Genomic DNA, 19,320 nt, shown 5'->3' on the forward strand with positions numbered 1-19,320 from the left:
AAATGTCTCAAAATTAGCTATGATTTGATATAATTTCGGTAATTTTCAAGGTCACATCTAGGAAACAAAATGAAAGATTTTTACATATTTCACAAAAAGTTTTTCATATTTTTCGTTTACAAGAAATAGTATTTTTGAAACTTTTTTATGTTCTAGAAAGTTGTAGAGCTTCTTATAACCGTTTAATTTGATACCAAGTTGAGCAAAATCAGTTATGCCGTCCTCGAGTTATATGGAAAAACACTTTTTGTTTTTAGCCGCCATATTTTTTTCAAACCACTCAACCGATTATTAAGTATGAGTTATCGATGAAAACGTCTCACTGAGCTATACAACATACTAAAATTTTAAACTTCTAGCTATAAGGGAAGTGGCTGGTGATATTTCAAAATTGCGGACGGTGGCCATTTTGGATTTTTTTTTAAAAATCCAAAATGGCCACCGTCCGCAATTTTGAAATATCACCAGCCACTTCCCTTATAGCTAGAAGTTTAAATAAATAAATAAATAAAGTTTGTCATCCACATTTCTATAAAAAAATTCAAATCGAAAGTCTCTATTTCCAAAATTTTTCCACCATCATATTTGGAATGTAGGTTGTTTAAAATGGGCTCATACCAAGTTTGAGGCCTATCTAAGGTAGTCGGATTTTCCGACCATTACTTATTGTTCCCCACAAAGTGGAACACCAACTGATAATAATAGAAAAAATATAGGCGTTATGTGTCCCAAAAACACTAGTTTGTATTAGGCGAAATAAATTATGGCGTTGTGATGCCAAAAAAATTTTATTATTCATTATTTGAAAATATCAATTATCAATTGGAAAGTTTTTATAAACAGCTTCTAAGAAAATAAAAATTCCAATGACAGAACTGCTCTTAACAAGTACGAAAATATTTTTTTTTTCTTAACATTTCCATTAAAAAATTTATTTTAAAATTTTGGAGTAAAGTAAATTTAATTTTTCCACTTCAAGTTGTTTCCAAAATATCCCTCTGTGTTTTACAAAAAAAGAATTAAAATTTATTTTACATTTCATATAAATGCAATAATGCATAGGAAAATAAACTGTGGAGTATGCCAACATCCATGGACTTTTCTATGGAATTGTGCAAAATAATATTTTAATGGGTCATATGGCGCGCGATCTTCCCAAGAACTTCAAAGGCGCGAATTCAAATTTTTGGGTGCAAAATTAAAATTTTCATCCTTAATTATCTGAGGCATCTGCATCCAAAATATATGGACCAATATGTTATAGGATGTATGAAGAAATTTTAAAAATAGTTTTAAAAAGATTTTGGGAAATTTGATTTTTTAAACCCAATTTAAAAATATTTAATAATTAATTTTTGGAAATACATTGTCATTTTATCTCCTTTTGTTAATTTTCCTATCTGAAAAGGGATATGGCATAATTTTCCAATGATCAAGAGTCAGGAAAATTCGCGATGTAAAATTATGGATAATTAATTATTATTATTGAGATCCATTTCATTTTACCATTTTGCATGGCAAGTAACGCCACCATCCATGAGAAAGTAATATTATTTTACATAATAATATGATTCCCATTGAAAACCATTGGAGAAAAAGAGAAAAAAATATTAAGGAAATTAGGGAAATTTTTGTCGGCTATCCGTCGAAAATTTTCCCAATTTTTACCCTAATCCTTCGACGATTCGTCGAAGATATTTCCACCAAGTTTCGGATGAAATATGGATTAGGGCCACAATAGGGATTCACATGTCGACGATTCGTCGGTCAAAAAATTGGGGTTTTTTGTCCCCACTTTCGGCCGTGTGTCGACACCAGACCCAATTTTTGCCCTGTCTTTGGCGACGAATCGTCGAAGATTTGCCCTAAAATGTTACTTGGGATTTTTGTTATTTGTATTATATTTTTAGGTATTAAAATAAAATTCTTTTAGAAATCAGTCCCGAAAGCATTAAAATTGATTCTGAAAATGCTGCTAAAAAATAGCCTATTGAGTGACCAAGAAACCTCTCAAATTCGCTTAAAATCTAGAAATTTCAGTACCTACAAATTTTAAAAATTTCAAGAGTTTTCTGGTCGCTGAATAAGGTCCAAAATTGGTTAAGTTCTGATTAAAATGCAAAAAGTTTTAATAAAATGTTGTAAAACTCTAATGAAAATTTCTTAAATATTTGTCAAGAAAATATCTGCCTAGAAAAGTGAACTAGTTTTTAATTAAAAAGTTACAGAATCTTCCTACGATTTGTAGAGAAATCTCTGACAAGATTTTAATTTCTTAAAATATTTTACATTATTAATTTAATTTTTTTTAAGTAAGATTTAAAATTCAATTATAAATTAACCATAGTAAAGTTTATTACACAGAAAACTGATGAAAGTTCTATAAAAAAATTTAACCTTGTGTCTAAGAACAATTTTCATTCTAGGATCATTTTTCGCAAAAATGTCTGAATATTATAATTTTTCAAGTCAAAAACGAACATTTTCAAAATCAATTTCGGGTATTTTGCAATTTAAAAATTACAATTTTTTAAATTGTTCAGCTCGTTTTTAGCGGGTAAACAATTTTTATTATTACCTTAATTACATAAAATTTAGTAATTAGCACTGTTCGAACCTGCGTCAAAGTTATGAATTATATCTTTAACTGTTGTAAGTTGAAAATGATGGAAAAAGCTATTTTTACATTTCTTGGGGTGTGGATTTTCTTTAATATTGCATTTAGTCGTAAGATCATTTGGTCTTAAAGAATTTTAAATTCGCTGTTTTTAGATCTTTTAGATCTTTTATATGCTAGAAAATTTCTCTACTTTTAAACAAAAGAATGCAATTTAATCTTTATCTATGTCTTTAGCAACTCTTCCTAAGGCACGGGATAAATTTAATAGCCAAGAACAACTCAATTGTGTGATAATGTGCTCCGTTGAGGCATTAAGATAAAATAGAGGCAAAGATAAGCTGGAGAGTCACTTATGTGCCAAAATTTGATTGATTTATTGCTTATCACGGGAATTATGGTGTAATATCATTGCGTGATGAAAGAGACATTCCCGGGGAAGATAATGCCGCGCGCAAGTCACAAGGTACGAGCTTTTGTGGCAAAATAAATTGGTCACACAATGAAAAAGAATTGTGTTGGCGTGTGTGGGGGGTGCAAGAATGAATTTATGTCATATCAATTTGTTCAACATCATTCCTAACATGACACTATCAACGCAAAAGCACCTCAAAAGTGCGTCCTCTTGCACTATCATTGGGTTGCTCTTTGTGAATGTAGAACGCTGATTTGTCGAAGAGATAGTGCTTATTGTCGTAAGTTCTATTTTATGGTCATTGCTTCGACTGGTTTTCCCGCAGAGATACCTACTATGTAGTAACACCTACCTACACATTTTCACCCAAGAGAGGATCTTGTGTAGTCTCCAATTCTAATGCAATCTCATAAAGCTCAGAGAGGATGAAGACAATCCAACCGTGTCAAAAAGCAAAGCGGAAGATAATGTTATCAAATTTTAAACACCACAGTCGCTACTATTTATAGAACTTTTTACACTTTTACTGCGCTTGTTTTTATACCAACTCTCGCTATATATACCCTTGTTTAGTGCTAATAATTGCTTCGCTGTCTCTACTAATAAAAAATTTTGTGAAATGCACCTTATTGTCGCTATAAAATGCTTCACTTGGTACTCATACCGACTGTTTTGTTTGATATTGTAGGTCTGTGTGAAAAAATTGCATAATGATCATCTTCCTTTCCGCGAACACGCATTGTGATCATTTTTTTTTCGTTTGAGCGAGAGCTTTTTTTCCACTCTCTATGTATGATCTATTGTGAAATAATTTAACCTTGTTTGTCGTATTTTATTTCCCCCCCTCCCCCCCCCTCCCGAATGCTCTTCAATGTTCTCCGCGAGGCATTTTTCCATTGAGTAAAAGATCAGTGCGTCACCCAGAAAAATATGTATAATGCCTCGCGAGAAAATTCAATTAAATTGTTTGCTCATAAAAAAATTAATTTTGATTTTAGCTCTGCTCGAAAATTGTGATGCTGCATTGAGGGAAAAATTGAATAGAGTTGCCTGTTATGGAAATGAGAATTTCATGATGCGGGATGTTGTTTACAATCTGCTCTGTATGTAGCAATTTAAAAGTTTTATCCCAAACACATTGCACGCGGAATAAATAAAAAGAGTTCCTACGGGTTTTCTTATTAATAATTCTCACTTGAGACGAATGAAAGATTTTTTTATCAATTGAAATAAATATTGCGAATGCAATAAAAAAATGCACAGGAAATGCTTCCGTTTTTGAAATTGCTTTTTTAGTTCCATGATTTATATGAAGTTTAAAATGCATTTATGACTCACTGGATTTTTTTTTAATTTTCGCGAAGTCTTTTAATTAATCTAGAAAAGTCAATTCTTCACCGAAATTCTGACAATTCTGCGTAGAAAATTCTTACACTCTTCTTTTAAGTGAATCTAACTGAATCTCAAAGTCAACGAAGAAAATTTTTGAGATCAAAATCTTCTAGGATTTACCTTTTCTCAATTTATTACTCTGTCCTGGTAAAAAATCATCCATTCAAATTCAAAAGAAATCCTTTTTACGTACAAATAAAATAAAAATTCAAGGAAAGTGAAGCAAAAAAAGTCACACAAGAAGGCTTCAAATATATAGCAAAAGTTCAAGAAATCGAAAGAATTATAGAGTGAAGAATTTTCTATAGAAAAATCTATTGAACTGCACTAGTTTTCTGGAAAACATGTTTAAACTTTTCCTAAATCCATGTGTAACTTATTTTGCCCCACTCTCTCATACGTTTGAAAAATAATGTCGCGAAAAATATTAGAATAAGTTAAATTAACTTCAAAGTCGTCTGTAGAGCAGATTGTTACTACTGAAGCTTAACCTCTAGGCCGCCAAGCGGGGTCGTTGAACGACCCCAGCCTTATATTTCGTTCTATAACTTAATAAATATAAAAGATACCATTCCAATCTTTTGGAAATAAGTTCCTTGGTTATCTGAGGAGGTTGTGTAAAAATTTCAGCTCAATCCGCACCACAAGAAAAGTTATTAAGGAAAATGTAGAAGAAGGGAATTCAAAAATTGGTGTAACGGCCATGTTGCGGAAAATTTTTTAGAATGAAGTTAGTCACGTCATGAACCGTGTGCCAGTGGGTTTGTTTTTATTTCTCAATTTACCTTCTCAGTGTCAAAATTATCGCGAATACGTAGCATAAATCGCATAAAGCACAGTCAGAAGCACATAAATGTTGAAAAGAATAAAGAATATTCGAGAAATATTGCCATTTATCACGGTGCGGGAGGTGAGGGGAAGTAGTGAAAAAAAAATAGCAGTTGCAGTCAACTTCGTGGCAAATTTCTCAAGAAGAAATTGTGAAAAATGAGTGAAAAATGTTTTTCCCTAATATCTTCTTCTACGTGTTCTGTGGTGGAAAATTTGTGATACAAGGGGCAAGAGGACAGTTCCCGGTTGTATGGTTTATGAGAAAATCGACTTCCTTCTTGGGGTCGTTCAACGACCCCACCTAGGAGCTCTAAGGAAGCTCCAAGGTCTTGGCGGCCTGCAGGTTAAACTTAAAAATTTACTGAACCTGATTTAAACTTAAAAGTCGGACAAGCCGTTTAGATATCGATCATACATTTTTTTTTAATTAAAAATCGCTAATTATTTTGGTACTCCTTTACAGATTTTCATTAAATTCATCAAAATATCATCGAGTTTGCCAAATATTTATCTGATTTATCAGCAATATTTTTAGACGTTTCTCAGGTTCTTATCACTTTCTTCAGGTACTTCAAGATTATTTACTTTGAAATTGCCTTACATTATAAATTCAATCTTTAAGTAATTATTGAAATTCTTGGCACTCAAAGCAAATATCTTTCTTCAAGAAACAACTGTAGTTATATGAAGATAACAAACCGCATTGTAGTATTTATTTCGTGCAATTTCTAGCCTCAGTTTCCCCTTTTAATTGTCAAATGCACATAATTTGCAAACAATAAAATGTCTCAATAATCCTGAAATAAATCACCTTCTTCCTGCACATTAAAAATGGGTATTTTAAGTATTTAAACCATCAAGAAACGAGAAATTTTCTTCATAAATAAATAAACTGTAAAAATATCTCAAGAAAAAATTCATAATAAAAAAACTTAATGCAACACCATAAAAAATCAATTACGTGCCATTTCAAGCGACATTTTCTAAATTAAAATAAAAGTCATAAAGCTCATTTTATTCCCTCTATTGTTCACATTAAAAATACAAGTTGTACTTGAGATTGATAAGGTGGTTGGAATTGTTTTCATATGACTTCTATAGAATTTCTTATCATTCAATTTTCTTAGTTTAGTTTTCTTGCTCCTTTGCATCTCAATGGCTTTTTTTTGCTCTTTTATTTTGTTACCTACAAAATTGAAATTCAGCTGTTGAATTTTATTCATTTATAAAATAACAAAAAAAAGAATCGCGATAAGAAGTTATTGAGTAATTTGCCGATCGTGAGTCTCAATGGAGCCACCACGTGATTGTTGTTTCAGTGAATGATGAGAACTTTTGTATTCCACGCAAATTCATTCTTTCTTCTCTTTCTCTCCTCGCTACAAAAGTAATTATATATATTAAGTAAATGTGAGTAGAATTTCAAGATTATCATTTGGAAAATTGAATTTGAAGCTTGTTCATTTTTGGTGGAGCGGAAAAACTTTTTTTTGGTGGGAATTCCGCGGTTGCGTTTGAACAGGTGTATCACCTTTTCTTCAACGCCAATGGAAAAATTCTAATCAAACTTGGTCTATTTTCCAAGAATACCTGAGCATATTTATAGGTATACAATAACACAAACATTCTGGCACATTGTTTACATTACTCCATCGATGGGGCTCAACATGCTCATCACCTTTGTTGTGCCTTTTTATAGCCGCTCATCCCTCTTTCCTCTCTTTTCTCTTTCTCAAAAAAAATTGTATATAAATTGGGAAAATTTCCTTTTATAAAAAAAGTGGTCGTGTATGAAAGAAATAAAGCGTTAAGACGGCTGGACAAGATCTTTTTTCACTTTCAACGAACAACTTTTATTATATTAAATTGCGGTCAATGTTAACGTCCCCACAGAGAAGAGATGTTGAGCGCACACGAGATTTGTGACGATTTTTGAGTACTTTTCTCACATAAAACTGGCGGAAAAACGTGTTTATTGAACGTTTTTCTATCTACATATAATCTCCCAACTTACCACCCATGATCGTCATCCGGATTTTTTTTATGTTACTTCCGTTGAAGGATATTTCCAAACACCTTTGACCACACACACTTGACCGCTTGACCCTGAAAAAGGAAAACCTTCACGGAAAAATCGATCCTTTTAAGCGCACTGATAAATCCTCAAATGCACCTTATCCACAAACTTTCTCTCATAAACTTTTCCCAATTTTTTTTCACTAAAAAATAAATAAATAAATAAGCTAAATTGAAAAGAGCAAGGAGTCACCGCGAGGTTCAGATCAATACTGGATATGTCCAAGTTTTTCAGCATTCACCGCGAGCGTAAATTCATGATCATTTCAACTCAAGTTCATGAGGTGAATTAATTGTATTTTATGCGACAGTGGGGCACAATTTTTGCATAAAATTATTCCCCGTGAGGTGTGCGCAATAATAATAATTTTGCAATGTATGAAATGAAAGAAATATTCCTTATTTCATGGCGGATTTACATTGTAGAGAATGTTTTTGTCTTATATTTTTTTGTGATTGATCGATAATTGATCAATTATTGTAACAATTATCGACGTTTGGCGCTTAATGCGGGAAATTCAATTAAATATATTGATTTAAATTGATCTGAATAATTGATTTTATATTTGATTATGTTGATTCAAGATTTTAACTCCACGTTTGATCATTTTTTGCTTAATTTTATTGATTCAATGTTTAGTTCTAGGATTGATCAATTTTTGTCTGATTTTATAAACTCAAAATTGAACTCAATGATTGATCAATTTTCATCTCAATGATTGAATTTTGTTGATTCAATATTGAGCTACACGATTGATCAATTTTAGCCTAATTTTATTGAATCATTTTGAGCCTAAATTGATCAATTTTTCATAATTTTGCTCATTTAATATTAAATCAAGATTAATCAATTTTCCCTATTTATTTTGATTCAATATTGAGCTCAATAATTGATCATTTATGGCTTAATCGTGTTCATTCAATTTAAGTTGCACAATTAATCAATTTTTGCCTAATTTGATTCAGTAGTGAGCTCAAAAATTTATCAATTTTCCCTATTTTTGTTGACTCAATTTTGAACGATTTTCTTGCCAAATTGATTGATCATTTATTGCTGAATCGTGTTGATTCAATGATGAGCTCAATAATTGATCAATTTTTGGCTGTTTTTGTTGATGCAATTTTGCGTACTGTTTGAATTTGGCGCCCTAAAAAAGCCGCCGTTGCTATTTTTCGCACTGCTTTAGTGAGAAAATGAAACGGATGCATTTCACCGCTATCCGTCTCCCTCATATTTTTAGTTTTTCGCAATTTTCTCGCGTTTTCCGCAGAATTTTCCGGGAAAATTGTGTTTTTTGTGACCAGGAAGCGACGCCGCGTCGATTGGCATCAAAAATTCCAAAAGTTCGCGAAAATCCATTTCCGGGAAATGAGAGTCGTGTAAAATCCCCAACCGTCAAAATTTTCAAATTTGTAACCCAACCGTCAAAATTTCCGCGGGCCCCAATTTCCGCACAAAGGGGCTCCCCGGCGGCTGCGAAGTACGCGGAAGTACTCCAGGAGCCCAAAAAAATTGTTTTCTGGCTAAAAAGTTACCAGAAAAACAAGGAAAATCGTATTTTTGGAAAAACAAGAAAAAAGTTGGTTATAGTTCAAATTCTATTATTTACACCAAACGTTATATGGCGCTGTTAGTTGGTTTAGAAGAAAATGAGATAGATGCATGATACTGTCTCCTTTACACTTTCACTTTTTCGCAATTTTCTCGCGTTTTCCGACAAATTTTCATTAGAAAATCAGGCTTTTTGTAATAAATGCGTTATTTTCCCCATTTTCTTAATAAAATTAGTAAAATTAACCTCAATCACCTAAAAAAATGACCGAAAAACATTATTTTTTGAATTTTTCGCAAATTCCAATTTCGAAAAAGTTTTCGAACACAATGAAGCACCCCTTGGGTGTGAAAAAAAAATAAACAAGAAAATAAAATAAGAAGAAGAAGACGAAAAAGTGATGTCGGACGAGGAAAACGCCGAGAAAACCGGTAATTTTTCACATTTCCCCTTAATTTTCTTTGTGAATTCAACTTGAAAAGTGTTCACGAGTTAATTGGCAAGCGATTGATGTAGAAAAGAAGTTTTGATTTTGTGAAATAATTGTGGAAAAGTGAATTGGAACAAATTGACAGCCATTGCGTCGCTCGCACGGCTTTTTTCTGTCTTATTTTGATGGGGGTCTTTTTTGTTGTGTTTTAGGACGAAGAACACGCTCCGGACGTGCTGTTAAAGCCCCGGCACCATCTCCAGTACGCACGACACGCCGTACACGCAGAACAGCCCCAGATCCGGAAGCAGAAAGTGTAAGTTGACCTTTTTTCAGCAAAAGCGCGTTCAGACCTAACCTCATTGTGAGAGGCTTCCCGGATTCTATGATGATTTCTTTGCATTCTGGCCAGGTGGGGCTGAGTCCCGCGTGGCTCTGAAGTACTATATATGGAACATACCCCGTGGAGATTAAGCAAGGGCCAACTGATTGAATCCTATTGAGAAATATCTTCATTTAGAGCGCAGGACAAAGTTTTTCTAACAAATGTTTTATTTTTTTTATTTAAAGATTCCTGAGGAGGCACAAGAAGAGACTCCCGTGGAAGAAACAATCGTTCCCGAGGTGGATGAAAAGCAAATAATTGAAGAGAAAATCATGGAGGATGAGGAGACTCCCTCTGAGGAGATTCCAGCAGTTATTGAGGGAGCAGCCGTTGAGAATTTAGCAGATGACGGTGAAGGTGCTCCTGAGGACGAGAAAAGCTCATCATTTCCATTTGGGGAGATGCCATCGGACATTACGTCGCTGTTTGAGCAATCCTCAGCAGATCGAGATGATGTCAATAACATAAACAGAGAATCCACAGATAATCTCTTTATTGCCAATTTGGCAGCAGAAGAGAATGCCAACAGCCTCCCATCAGGGACAGATGACACAGAAGTCCGCGAGGAGGAGGAAAGTGGCACCGCTCAAGCTCCTGCAGAAGTCAACGAGGAGGCAAAGGAGGAAAAATCCAGCTCAGACGCCAAGAATGATAGCGATGATTGTGCCATTGCCGAAGATCTGCCCAATGGCCAGGATAGTCCGGGAAAACAGACAGATCCTGACACAGAGATGGTGTCTGAGGATGAACTCCCAGCCCCAACACAGCCCAAAGTTCAGGACGCCGAGGAGGTGTCAGATGATGAACTTCCGGGCCCGAAGCTGGCAGAACTGCCAGCTGATACGGAAGTTGTGTCAGAGGATGAACTCCCAGCTGCTGGGAAGGGAAAACGCAAAGCAGACGAAGGATATGATCCAGGAAGCCCAACAGAGTCCACGGAGGCTCCGGAGAAGAAGGCCAAGCTTGAAAGTGCAGCTGAGGAGCCGAAAAAGAAACTTCCAGACTTGGATAAATACTGGAAGTCCGTGAATGATGATCCGGCGGATTTTACTGCCTGGACGTATCTGCTACAGTACGTGGACCAAGAGGTAAAAACTTCTTTTCATGGCAAAGTTGTGAAGAATTTGTTTAGAAAAATCTCTAAATTTGCTTTTTAGGTGGACATTGAGGCTGCTCGTGAGGCCTATGACGCCTTCCTAGCTCACTATCCGTACTGCTACGGCTACTGGCGGAAGTACGCTGACTACGAGAAGCGTCGTGGGAATAAGAAAAAGTGCGAAGAGGTAAGTGTTTGCTTTCGATTCCCCACTGTCTACGCGCAGCCTCCATTGGGGCGCTCCGGGGGGTCGGAGGAGGCAACAACCAAGAAGAGCTTCTATCTCTTTTTTTTTCTTATAAAATCTCAAGAAAAATAAATAAATCTTTTGCAATTTGAAGCAAATTCTTGGCCTGCGTGCCTCCTCTGTGTTGTCTTCACCCCCTCCCGGAATGATGCAACAGAAACGGGTAAATAGTGCAAAGAAAAAAAAGTTTCTTTGGTGTTTTTTTTTTCCTACAAAACGGTGCAAAAATGAGATGAATGAAGTATCTATATTTTGACCAAATCTTTGAAAACAAACTTCTAATTCCCAACAGCTTACGCTCAGGGGCACAGTTTGCCGTAAATCTGCACACGAGCTCCCTGTCTTTGAAATATGTTGTCGAATGTTGCGTTCATGTTGTGATGCCATTTTATTTCAATATTATTATTATGCTATATATATTTATTATACAAATTTTATGAAATTTTATTATACATTGAGGAGGAATACAGTGTGTTGTTTATTTACCATTCAATTGAGATTTTATTTTATGCCTCGCAGTACTTCTATCTTTTTTTTTTTGCATTGGCTCAGTTTGAGGGGGGAATTTCTTTAAAGAAAATGAGGGTTTGTGGGCGGGAAGGTAGCAAATGGGGATTTTTCTACACAGAGAGAAATAAGTGTGAAAGTTCTATTCACACTTGAGGGACACAGAATTTTTGGGAGACGTCTGGAAAGTGTGAAAATGAGAAGAGTTTAGCTCAACTATTCTATTTTGAAAAGCGCGGAAAAATCGTTTAAAAACATCGGAAAAGATACAAAAAAAATATTAAAAAATCTAGTAGGGCTAGTAAAAAAGGGAAGACCGTAAAAAAGACAAAATCTCAAGAGAAAAAAATTGAGATGATTAAAAAATGAAATTACAGAGTTTATGGATACTGGACAGAGCAAAGAAAATAAAAAAAAAATAGCGGAAAGAAATTAGGGGGTAGATTCTGATACAATTCTTTTATTTCCTTACAATTAGTTAGTTATAAGATTTTTGGTATTCTGGGAAAAATCTTATAAGATTTTGACAGTTTATTTCTTTTTTTAAACGGAATTTTCAAGGAAAAATAATTTTTTATGACTCTTTAAAGTTCTTTCTGACTGTTTTCTAGAACAATAAATTCTTTATTTTCCTTCATAGAACGCCAACTGAACGATCTAAAAACTGCATCTGTCAAAATCTTACAACAACTTTAGATTAGATTTTTAAAGTTATTAAAAAAGAATAGAAAAGATTATTATCAGAATCTACCCCTAAGTCTTGAAAAGGTTTAAGAAAACTCCTAACAATCTACAGAAAAAAGAATTAATAAGAACGATGTAAGGGCTTAATGGACTTTTTCGAAGTTTTCACGAAATCTAATTTCAAAACTGTCTAAAAAACTCAATTTTCTTTAAAAATGCCTAAAAATTACTGAAATTTTTTCATTGGACCGAATCTATCTTTTAAGCATTCAAGATCAACAAAGAAAATTTTTTAGCATTCTAAATATAAGTTGAACGGGTAAAACCTTTTAGGAGAGTTGAGAAAAACACCTAAAAAGAATGCAAAAAAAGTTTAAAAAAAATCAAAAATTGAAAAAATACGCGAGAATATTGAAAAATAAAAAAAATTATTAAGAAAGTGAGTCAAAGAAACCCGAAATATTCGGAACGATTCATTAAAATCCTGAAAATTAAAGCAAAACAGGATAAAATTAAGAAAATCGATAATAAAAGATAAACACATTGAAAACAAAAGAAGAAAAGTTTAACATCATTTTAAAAAGAAAATCTAACACGAAAGAAAATTCCATAAGACGACGTTGGAAATACGTGAAGAATTTAGCAATAATTTCGGGAAAACATTGAAAAAAAAAACATTAAGGAAAATGTACAGAATTAAATAGAAAATTAAACAAACATTTAAAATTATTTGTTTTTTTTTTAACTTTTGGTTTCTATAAACAAATATCTATTAAAATTTTTATTCTTAAAAGTGACTTGAGCGCCTCTACCTACGAGCAGCTTTCCTTCAAACTTTTCATAATCTTTTCACACTTTCTTCAAATTTGTGTTTATGGGAAGTATTTCTCTCTGTGTAGAAAGGGTTGAAAAATTCTATCAATAAAAATTCTTAATCATTTAAAATGAAATAGAAATTTTTTTTCACAATAAAAGAGATTTTCTTCATATTAAAAAAAAAGAAAATCAATAAAGGGATGGAAAAGCCATGTGCATGAATGGGTAATAAAGCAATTTAGTAGAGATGAAAAAAAAAAGAAAATGTGTGCCCTTCAGAGACACAGGGAAGAGAATGTGTGTGAGAGAGAGCGACCATTTCTGTATTTGGGAGCCCCAAAATCATCCTGGCCTCTGCATCGCTGGATGTTATCTCATTTCTGGTCACACGCATCTGCCAAAGATCATTGTAAGATTCTCTAAAAAACAAATCAAACAAAATGAGTCAAGATTAGTCAACAAATTTAATATTAACCCCATTTTCTCTTGCAGTCCAAAAATGAAAATGAAATGAAAAGTTTAATGAAATATTTTGCAATATATTAGTGACGGTGTGAGATACAAAAAAATAAACAATGAAGTTATTTAATTTTAATTGAAATTTCTTGCAGCTTTCCAAACGAAAGAAAGAAAAGAAAAGATAAATGATTGCTGGTTGATTTTTCATGATCATTCGGATATGGTTGTGTGGTTAATTTTATTTTTTATTTGAATTTGTGCAAAAAAAAAGTGTGAGATATTTTGGTGATCATGGAGAGAATCAATCAGCGATCGAGGGAATGAAAAGAAATGAAATACAAAATGAAATATAAAATGAGATTTAGAACTTTGTTCTCTTGCCTTACTAATTGGGCTTTTCTTTCTTCCAACACAACAACAAACAACAACCAATCAACTCAATCAACAAACACACAAAAAAGGTCTTTGAACGTGGACTGAAGGCCATCCCATTGTCGGTGGATTTATGGATTCACTATTTGGGGCACGTTAAGAGCAACTACGGGGAAGATGAGGCATTTGTGAGGTCTCAATTTGAACGTGCCCTCGCGGCGTGTGGACTTGAATTTCGCTCAGATAAACTCTGGGAGTCCTACATCAAGTGGGAGACGGAGGGGAAGAGAATTGGGAATGTTGTAGCGATCTACGATAGATTACTCTGTACCCCAACACAGGGCTACAATGGACACTATGACAGCTTCAGTGAGATTGTCTCCAATAACACTCCGCAAGTCTTGGTGTCCGTTGAGGAGTTCAAAAGGGTGCGTGCGGAAGTGCGAGAAGCGAGTGGGTCCAAGCCCACAAAAGGGGATGAAACCCATGAGTCAGTTAAAGAGAATTCTCAGAAGAATGAGAAGAAAAAGGACGACGCGAAGGTAGATGAGGATGAAGAGAAGAAAGAGGAGAAAATGGAAGTTGATGATGGGGAGGAAAAGCCATCGGAGGATGCAAAAGATGAACCAAAAACAACCGAAGCAGAGGAGGTGAAGGAAGAAAAAGAAGAAGAGGAAGCCGATGATCACGTTGCAAATGAAGATGAAGCTCAAGCGATCAAGGAAAAAATTCTCTCATCGCGCAGGAAGTTGCACAAACAAACAGTAGCCGCTGTGACGGCACGATGGGTCTACGAAGAAGCCATAAAGCGTCCGTATTTCCACGTGAAGCCCCTGGAGAGGTGTCAATTGAAGAACTGGAAGGATTATTTGGACTATGAGATAGAACAGGGTGATAGGAAGCGTGTAATTGTGCTGTTTGAACGCTGCCTAATTGCATGTGCTCTCTACGAGGAGTTCTGGTTGAAGCTCATTCGCTATCTCGAGGCACAAAATGATCCAGAACTCGCCCCAACGACGCGTGATGCCTTCGAGCGTGCGTGCACAATCCATCATCCCGATAAGCCTAGTCTCCATCTCATGTGGTCGGCATTTGAGGAGCTTCAGAGTAACTACGCCAAAGCGGCGGATATTTTGACGAATCTGGAGAAAGTCTGTCCAAATCTCCTCCAAGTGGCGTACAGGAGGATAAATCTTGAGCGAAGACGTGGGGACTATGCAAGGTTTGTTTGAATTTATTTATTCTTTTTTAGATTATTTGTTGGGGTCAAAATTCATCGTAAATTAAAAGAGTCAAAAAATTACAAAAGTGACGTCACTGTTTACATTTTTGGGTGAATTTTTAACTGCTTTGGAGGGGTTTTAAGATTATTTTTAAAAATGAATTTTAAAGACATTGAAAATGTATTAAAAGACGACATTTCTTCACAAACGTTTGATGTCTTTGATGTTAATTTTTAATGTTTAACGTTATTTTTTTAAAAGTTTGTCAATTCTTTTAAATATTTGACGTTTCTTTCCTAACTGTAATGGTTCGTTTTACACTTCACGTCTCACGCTTCTTTTCTGAGGGTTGATTTTCATAAATTTGACATTTTTAACATTTAACGTTAGTTTAATCGTCTGATATTTTTGATTACTTAACATTTTTTTAACGTTTGACGATTTTTTATTGCATAATTCGACATTGATTTTTTTAGTTGACGATAGTAAGGGATGGTCACGTTTTTTTGGAAACTCTATCGAGCAAAAATACATTTTTTACTGTGTGCTCAATGACGTCATCGTACCACGTGACACATCACTTTGTATACATTTTGACAACTAGCGCCACGATTGCTAATATTCGGTATTAAGATTTAACACTGAAAAAAAAACAGATTTTTGATTGATTTTGTTTAGTTTGACATTTCTTTTCTAACATTTGACGTACATAAGTTTAAACGTCTTATACTTTTTAACGTTTAACATTTTTCTGACGGTTTAACACTCGGAGGACCGGGCAATTTTCACTTACGCGGAGGATGAAATTGGACAGAATGACCAACGGTTTTTTTTCAAACATTTCAAGGAAATATGGAAGATTGCATTTGCAAAATAACTATGCGTGCATATTTTATTCAATTAATGGGGGGATTTATTGCGCTTCGCGCAAATTTTGGATAAAAAAATATTATAATGGAAGATTGAAATCGATAGACAATCTAAAATATTGGTTTTTATGGGTGCGCTGAAACCACTTATCAATCTCAAAAGAAAACAATTTATGGAGGCTACCTGAAGGGTTTTTTTTTAGATTAATCCTTGTATTTGCTTATTTTAAGTATTGAATTTTCCGGAGTTTTTATGTAAAAAAAAAGTAAACAACACTTTGACAATTGTGCAAAAGAGTATTTCGACGTGCCCGAAGATTATGAACCATATTCCTATCTTTTAACACAGGAGTATGGTTCATAATCTTCGGGCGCGTCGATTTTTTTCGAAAAAAAACCGTTGGTCACGGTGACCATTTTCATCCTCCGCGTATATTTTCGACTTTGACCTTAATTATCTTTTAAAAAGCAAAATATTTTCCGGATTTTCTTTAGCCTAACTTAAAGTAATTGAAATTCCCTACACATAGACGTGGTATTTATTACGATAGGTTCAATACATTTTAATCTATGACGATTTAAAAACTCGAAATGGACACGGTGTCCACATAAATCCTCTAAGTGTTAACTTTTGACATTTATTTTCTTTCATTTGATGATTCTTTTTTTTAAAGATTAATGATTCTTTTCTAACGTTTCACATTTATTTTCTAACGATTGAAGATTCTTTCAAAGCGTCTGACATTTATTATCTTACGATTAACGATTTCTTTCTAACGATTGACGTTTCTTTTCTAAATTTTGACATTTAATTTCTAAAGTTTGGCGTTTCTTCTCTAATATTTGATTTTTTTGTTGAAAAATATTCGTTGTTTTTCCAATTTCCTAACGTTTAATATTTTTCATGACATGAAAATAATTTGGTTTTGAGCTGCGAAGTCTGAATTTCCTGAACATTTAGGGGGTGTTTAGACACCCAAATATCCTCCTTGAATACGCCCCTGCAAGATTCCAGTATCTTGATTGTTTCCTCGAAGGATTTTCTTATATAGGATCGAATAAACTCCTTTATTCAGTATCTTTCTAAATTTTTAATTTTATTCTTTATAAATTTACTTTTTTTTTTTACATAAAAATTGATTTTTATGTAATTTCTGATTTTAGATGCAGCCAATTGTACGAGCACTACATCAGTGTGGCCAAGGGGAAGAACATGGCGAGTAGTTTGGCGATAAAGTACGCACGGTTCTGTCACAAAGTCAAAGGAGACATCGATGAGGGGATGAATGTGCTACGAACAGCCCTCGAGAAGGACACCAGTAATGCCCGGATTGCTCTGCAGATGATTGATTTGGCACTGCAACGTCCCCAAGTGGATGAGAAGGAAGTTGTGGAGATTATGGACAGCTTCATGGCACGCGAGGGAATGGATGCAGAGCAGAAAGTTCTCTTTGCGCAGCGCAAAGTGGAATTTCTCGAGGATTTTGGTAGCACTGCTCGTGGATTGCAGGATGCCCAGCGGGAGCTTCAGGTGGCCCTCACGAAGGCGAATGAGTCCAAGAAGAAGACGAGGTGAGCATTGTTTTGATTTCTTCTGTTGTTTTTTTGTGTTTCCGGAAGTAAAGGGGGATTTTTCTTCTTTTGGGAAAAGCAGCAGCAGTAACACCAGCGCTGTGGAAACAACTCCAGCCACGAAGAAGAGCAATGTGAAGGAGAGTCAACCACCATTACCCACGGCAGGATCGGGCTCTGGGTATGGATCGTACAACTACAGCAACTCTGGTCAAGCTGCAGCTGGTGGGTATTACTCAAGCAGTGCAGCACAGTCGGGATATGGATCGTATGCTGATGCCAACTATGGGTACAACCATTGGAATCAATACGGACAGACTGGCTACAGTGGCTATGGGCAGTGGAGTGGCTACGGCAGTGGTTACTACTGAGCGCTCATTAATTCCATTCTCCGTGGAAGACACAAAACAACATGGATGTAGGTTTTATTCCCTGAAAACCCATTCCCTAATCTTTGGGATTCCTAATTTTGATGAAAAGACGAAGAAATCTGAATGAAAGAAATGTCCTTTTTAAAAAGAGAAAAAAAAAAGAAAATTTGGGGTGAGATAATGTTTATTGATTTTATCAGTACACACACAGCAGATAACATGAAAGGGAGGGAGGATCCTTTGGCCAGGATGGAAGGATGAAGATGATAAAATGTCGTGAATGTGTGAAGCAAATAAAGGGACATTTTTAAAGGAAAAAATTCGTTTAGCGTTCAATTGAATCCATTGGGAGAACATTGCAGCCCAGGAGGCCACGTCCGGACCACACCCGGGGGATGAGCTCAAGTGGCAGGATGCGATTCTGACGGCGAATGCGAACTTTTATCACAGAATTCTGTTGATTCTTCACAATGTCCGCAATTTGGGAGAGTTCACGGAAGTTTGAGGCATTCAGGGTGCCAAATTCAACCACCTCATCACCCACACGGAAGCCCGCCTGCTCAGCAGGACCCCCAGCAGCCACGAGATTCACCTTACAGATGGGATTCTGTGTGGCAGCAGGAGCTTCCGTGCTAACAGCAACACCTCCATTTTCAACGTAGTTGGCTAGTTTTGTGGTTGAAGACGTTCCCGAGGAGGATGCAGCAGCACCATTTAGTCGCTGTTCGGCAAAATAGTGCTCCAAACCCTGCTCAATTTGCCCCATGAGCCCCTTGAGGTCATTCCGTGTGCAGATGATGTTGTGTCGTGCTGTGCGCACTTGATGCACATCAATGTCACTCCGTGGGAATCCTTCAGCATCCAACAGGGACTCATCCATGCCAATATTATTCTGCAATGAGACACAAAAACTCATTAGAAAACAGCCCCAGGAAGGCAGGAAGCTCCTCCTGAATTTGCAAAGTCACTCACAGCTTCGAGAATTTGATTGAAATCCGCCAATTTTCGTTCCAGTTTTGTCTTTTCCTCCATCAGCTTTAGCACTTCCTCCTTCTTCATTGTATTTCCACTGGGAACAACCATTTTCACACGAGATTTTCTGGATTTTCCTTCCTGATTTGGGAAAAAGAAGTCCTCAAAACAAAAATTGCGTCCCAATATTTACTTTTTTTCACCCCAATAACCAACTTTTGTGTATTGGTTAGGGAAATTCGTAGGATATGTCCGATGAAAGTCTCCATGGATTTACTTTTTCTGCAATGTCTATGAGTTTTTCCGGCTTCTTTGATCATGTTGCGGCTTCCGAATCTTAGAAAACTTACTCCTTCTCGGAAAACCTCAAATAAATTGAGAAAACATCTCAAAATTTTAATTTTAGCGCCATTTCCGTTCGTCGTAGCAGCAA

The 19,320-nt window shown here is 35.3% G+C and overlaps 2 protein-coding genes across 4 annotated transcripts; one reads left to right on the forward strand and one right to left on the reverse strand.

Annotated features, from left to right (window-relative positions):
- The first annotated feature begins 6,474 nt into the window (after window positions 1–6,474).
- On the forward strand, window positions 6,475–18,235 carry LOC129787089 (pre-mRNA-processing factor 39). Of its 3 annotated transcripts, none has more exons than XM_055822398.1 (7): window positions 6,475–6,665; window positions 9,527–9,630; window positions 9,885–10,787; window positions 10,857–10,982; window positions 13,970–15,102; window positions 17,137–17,544; window positions 17,624–18,235. In XM_055822398.1, the coding sequence occupies exons 3-7, from the start codon at window positions 9,972–9,974 to the stop codon at window positions 17,913–17,915; spliced, it is 2,775 nt and encodes a 924-aa protein (XP_055678373.1). In that variant the 5' UTR covers window positions 6,475–6,665; window positions 9,527–9,630; window positions 9,885–9,971; the 3' UTR covers window positions 17,916–18,235. The 3 variants fall into 3 exon arrangements, with proteins under 3 accessions (XP_055678373.1, XP_055678371.1, XP_055678372.1); XM_055822396.1 differs by lacking the exon at window positions 6,475–6,665 and adding an exon at window positions 9,205–9,315; XM_055822397.1 differs by lacking the exon at window positions 6,475–6,665 and adding an exon at window positions 9,205–9,315 and having other exon boundaries at window positions 17,627–18,235.
- Window positions 18,082–19,109, reverse strand: LOC129787092 (26S proteasome non-ATPase regulatory subunit 9). The gene is made up of 2 exons (XM_055822407.1): window positions 18,888–19,109; window positions 18,082–18,807 (listed from the first exon to the last, which is right to left on the reverse strand). Exons 1-2 carry the CDS (start codon window positions 18,996–18,998, stop codon window positions 18,241–18,243), a joined length of 678 nt encoding a protein of 225 aa, XP_055678382.1. The 5' UTR covers window positions 18,999–19,109; the 3' UTR covers window positions 18,082–18,240.
- Window positions 19,110–19,320: the final 211 nt, after the last annotated feature.

This window comes from Lutzomyia longipalpis, chromosome 1, assembly GCF_024334085.1.
Source record: "Lutzomyia longipalpis isolate SR_M1_2022 chromosome 1, ASM2433408v1".
In the NCBI taxonomy this organism is placed as follows: Eukaryota; Metazoa; Arthropoda; class Insecta; order Diptera; family Psychodidae; genus Lutzomyia; species Lutzomyia longipalpis.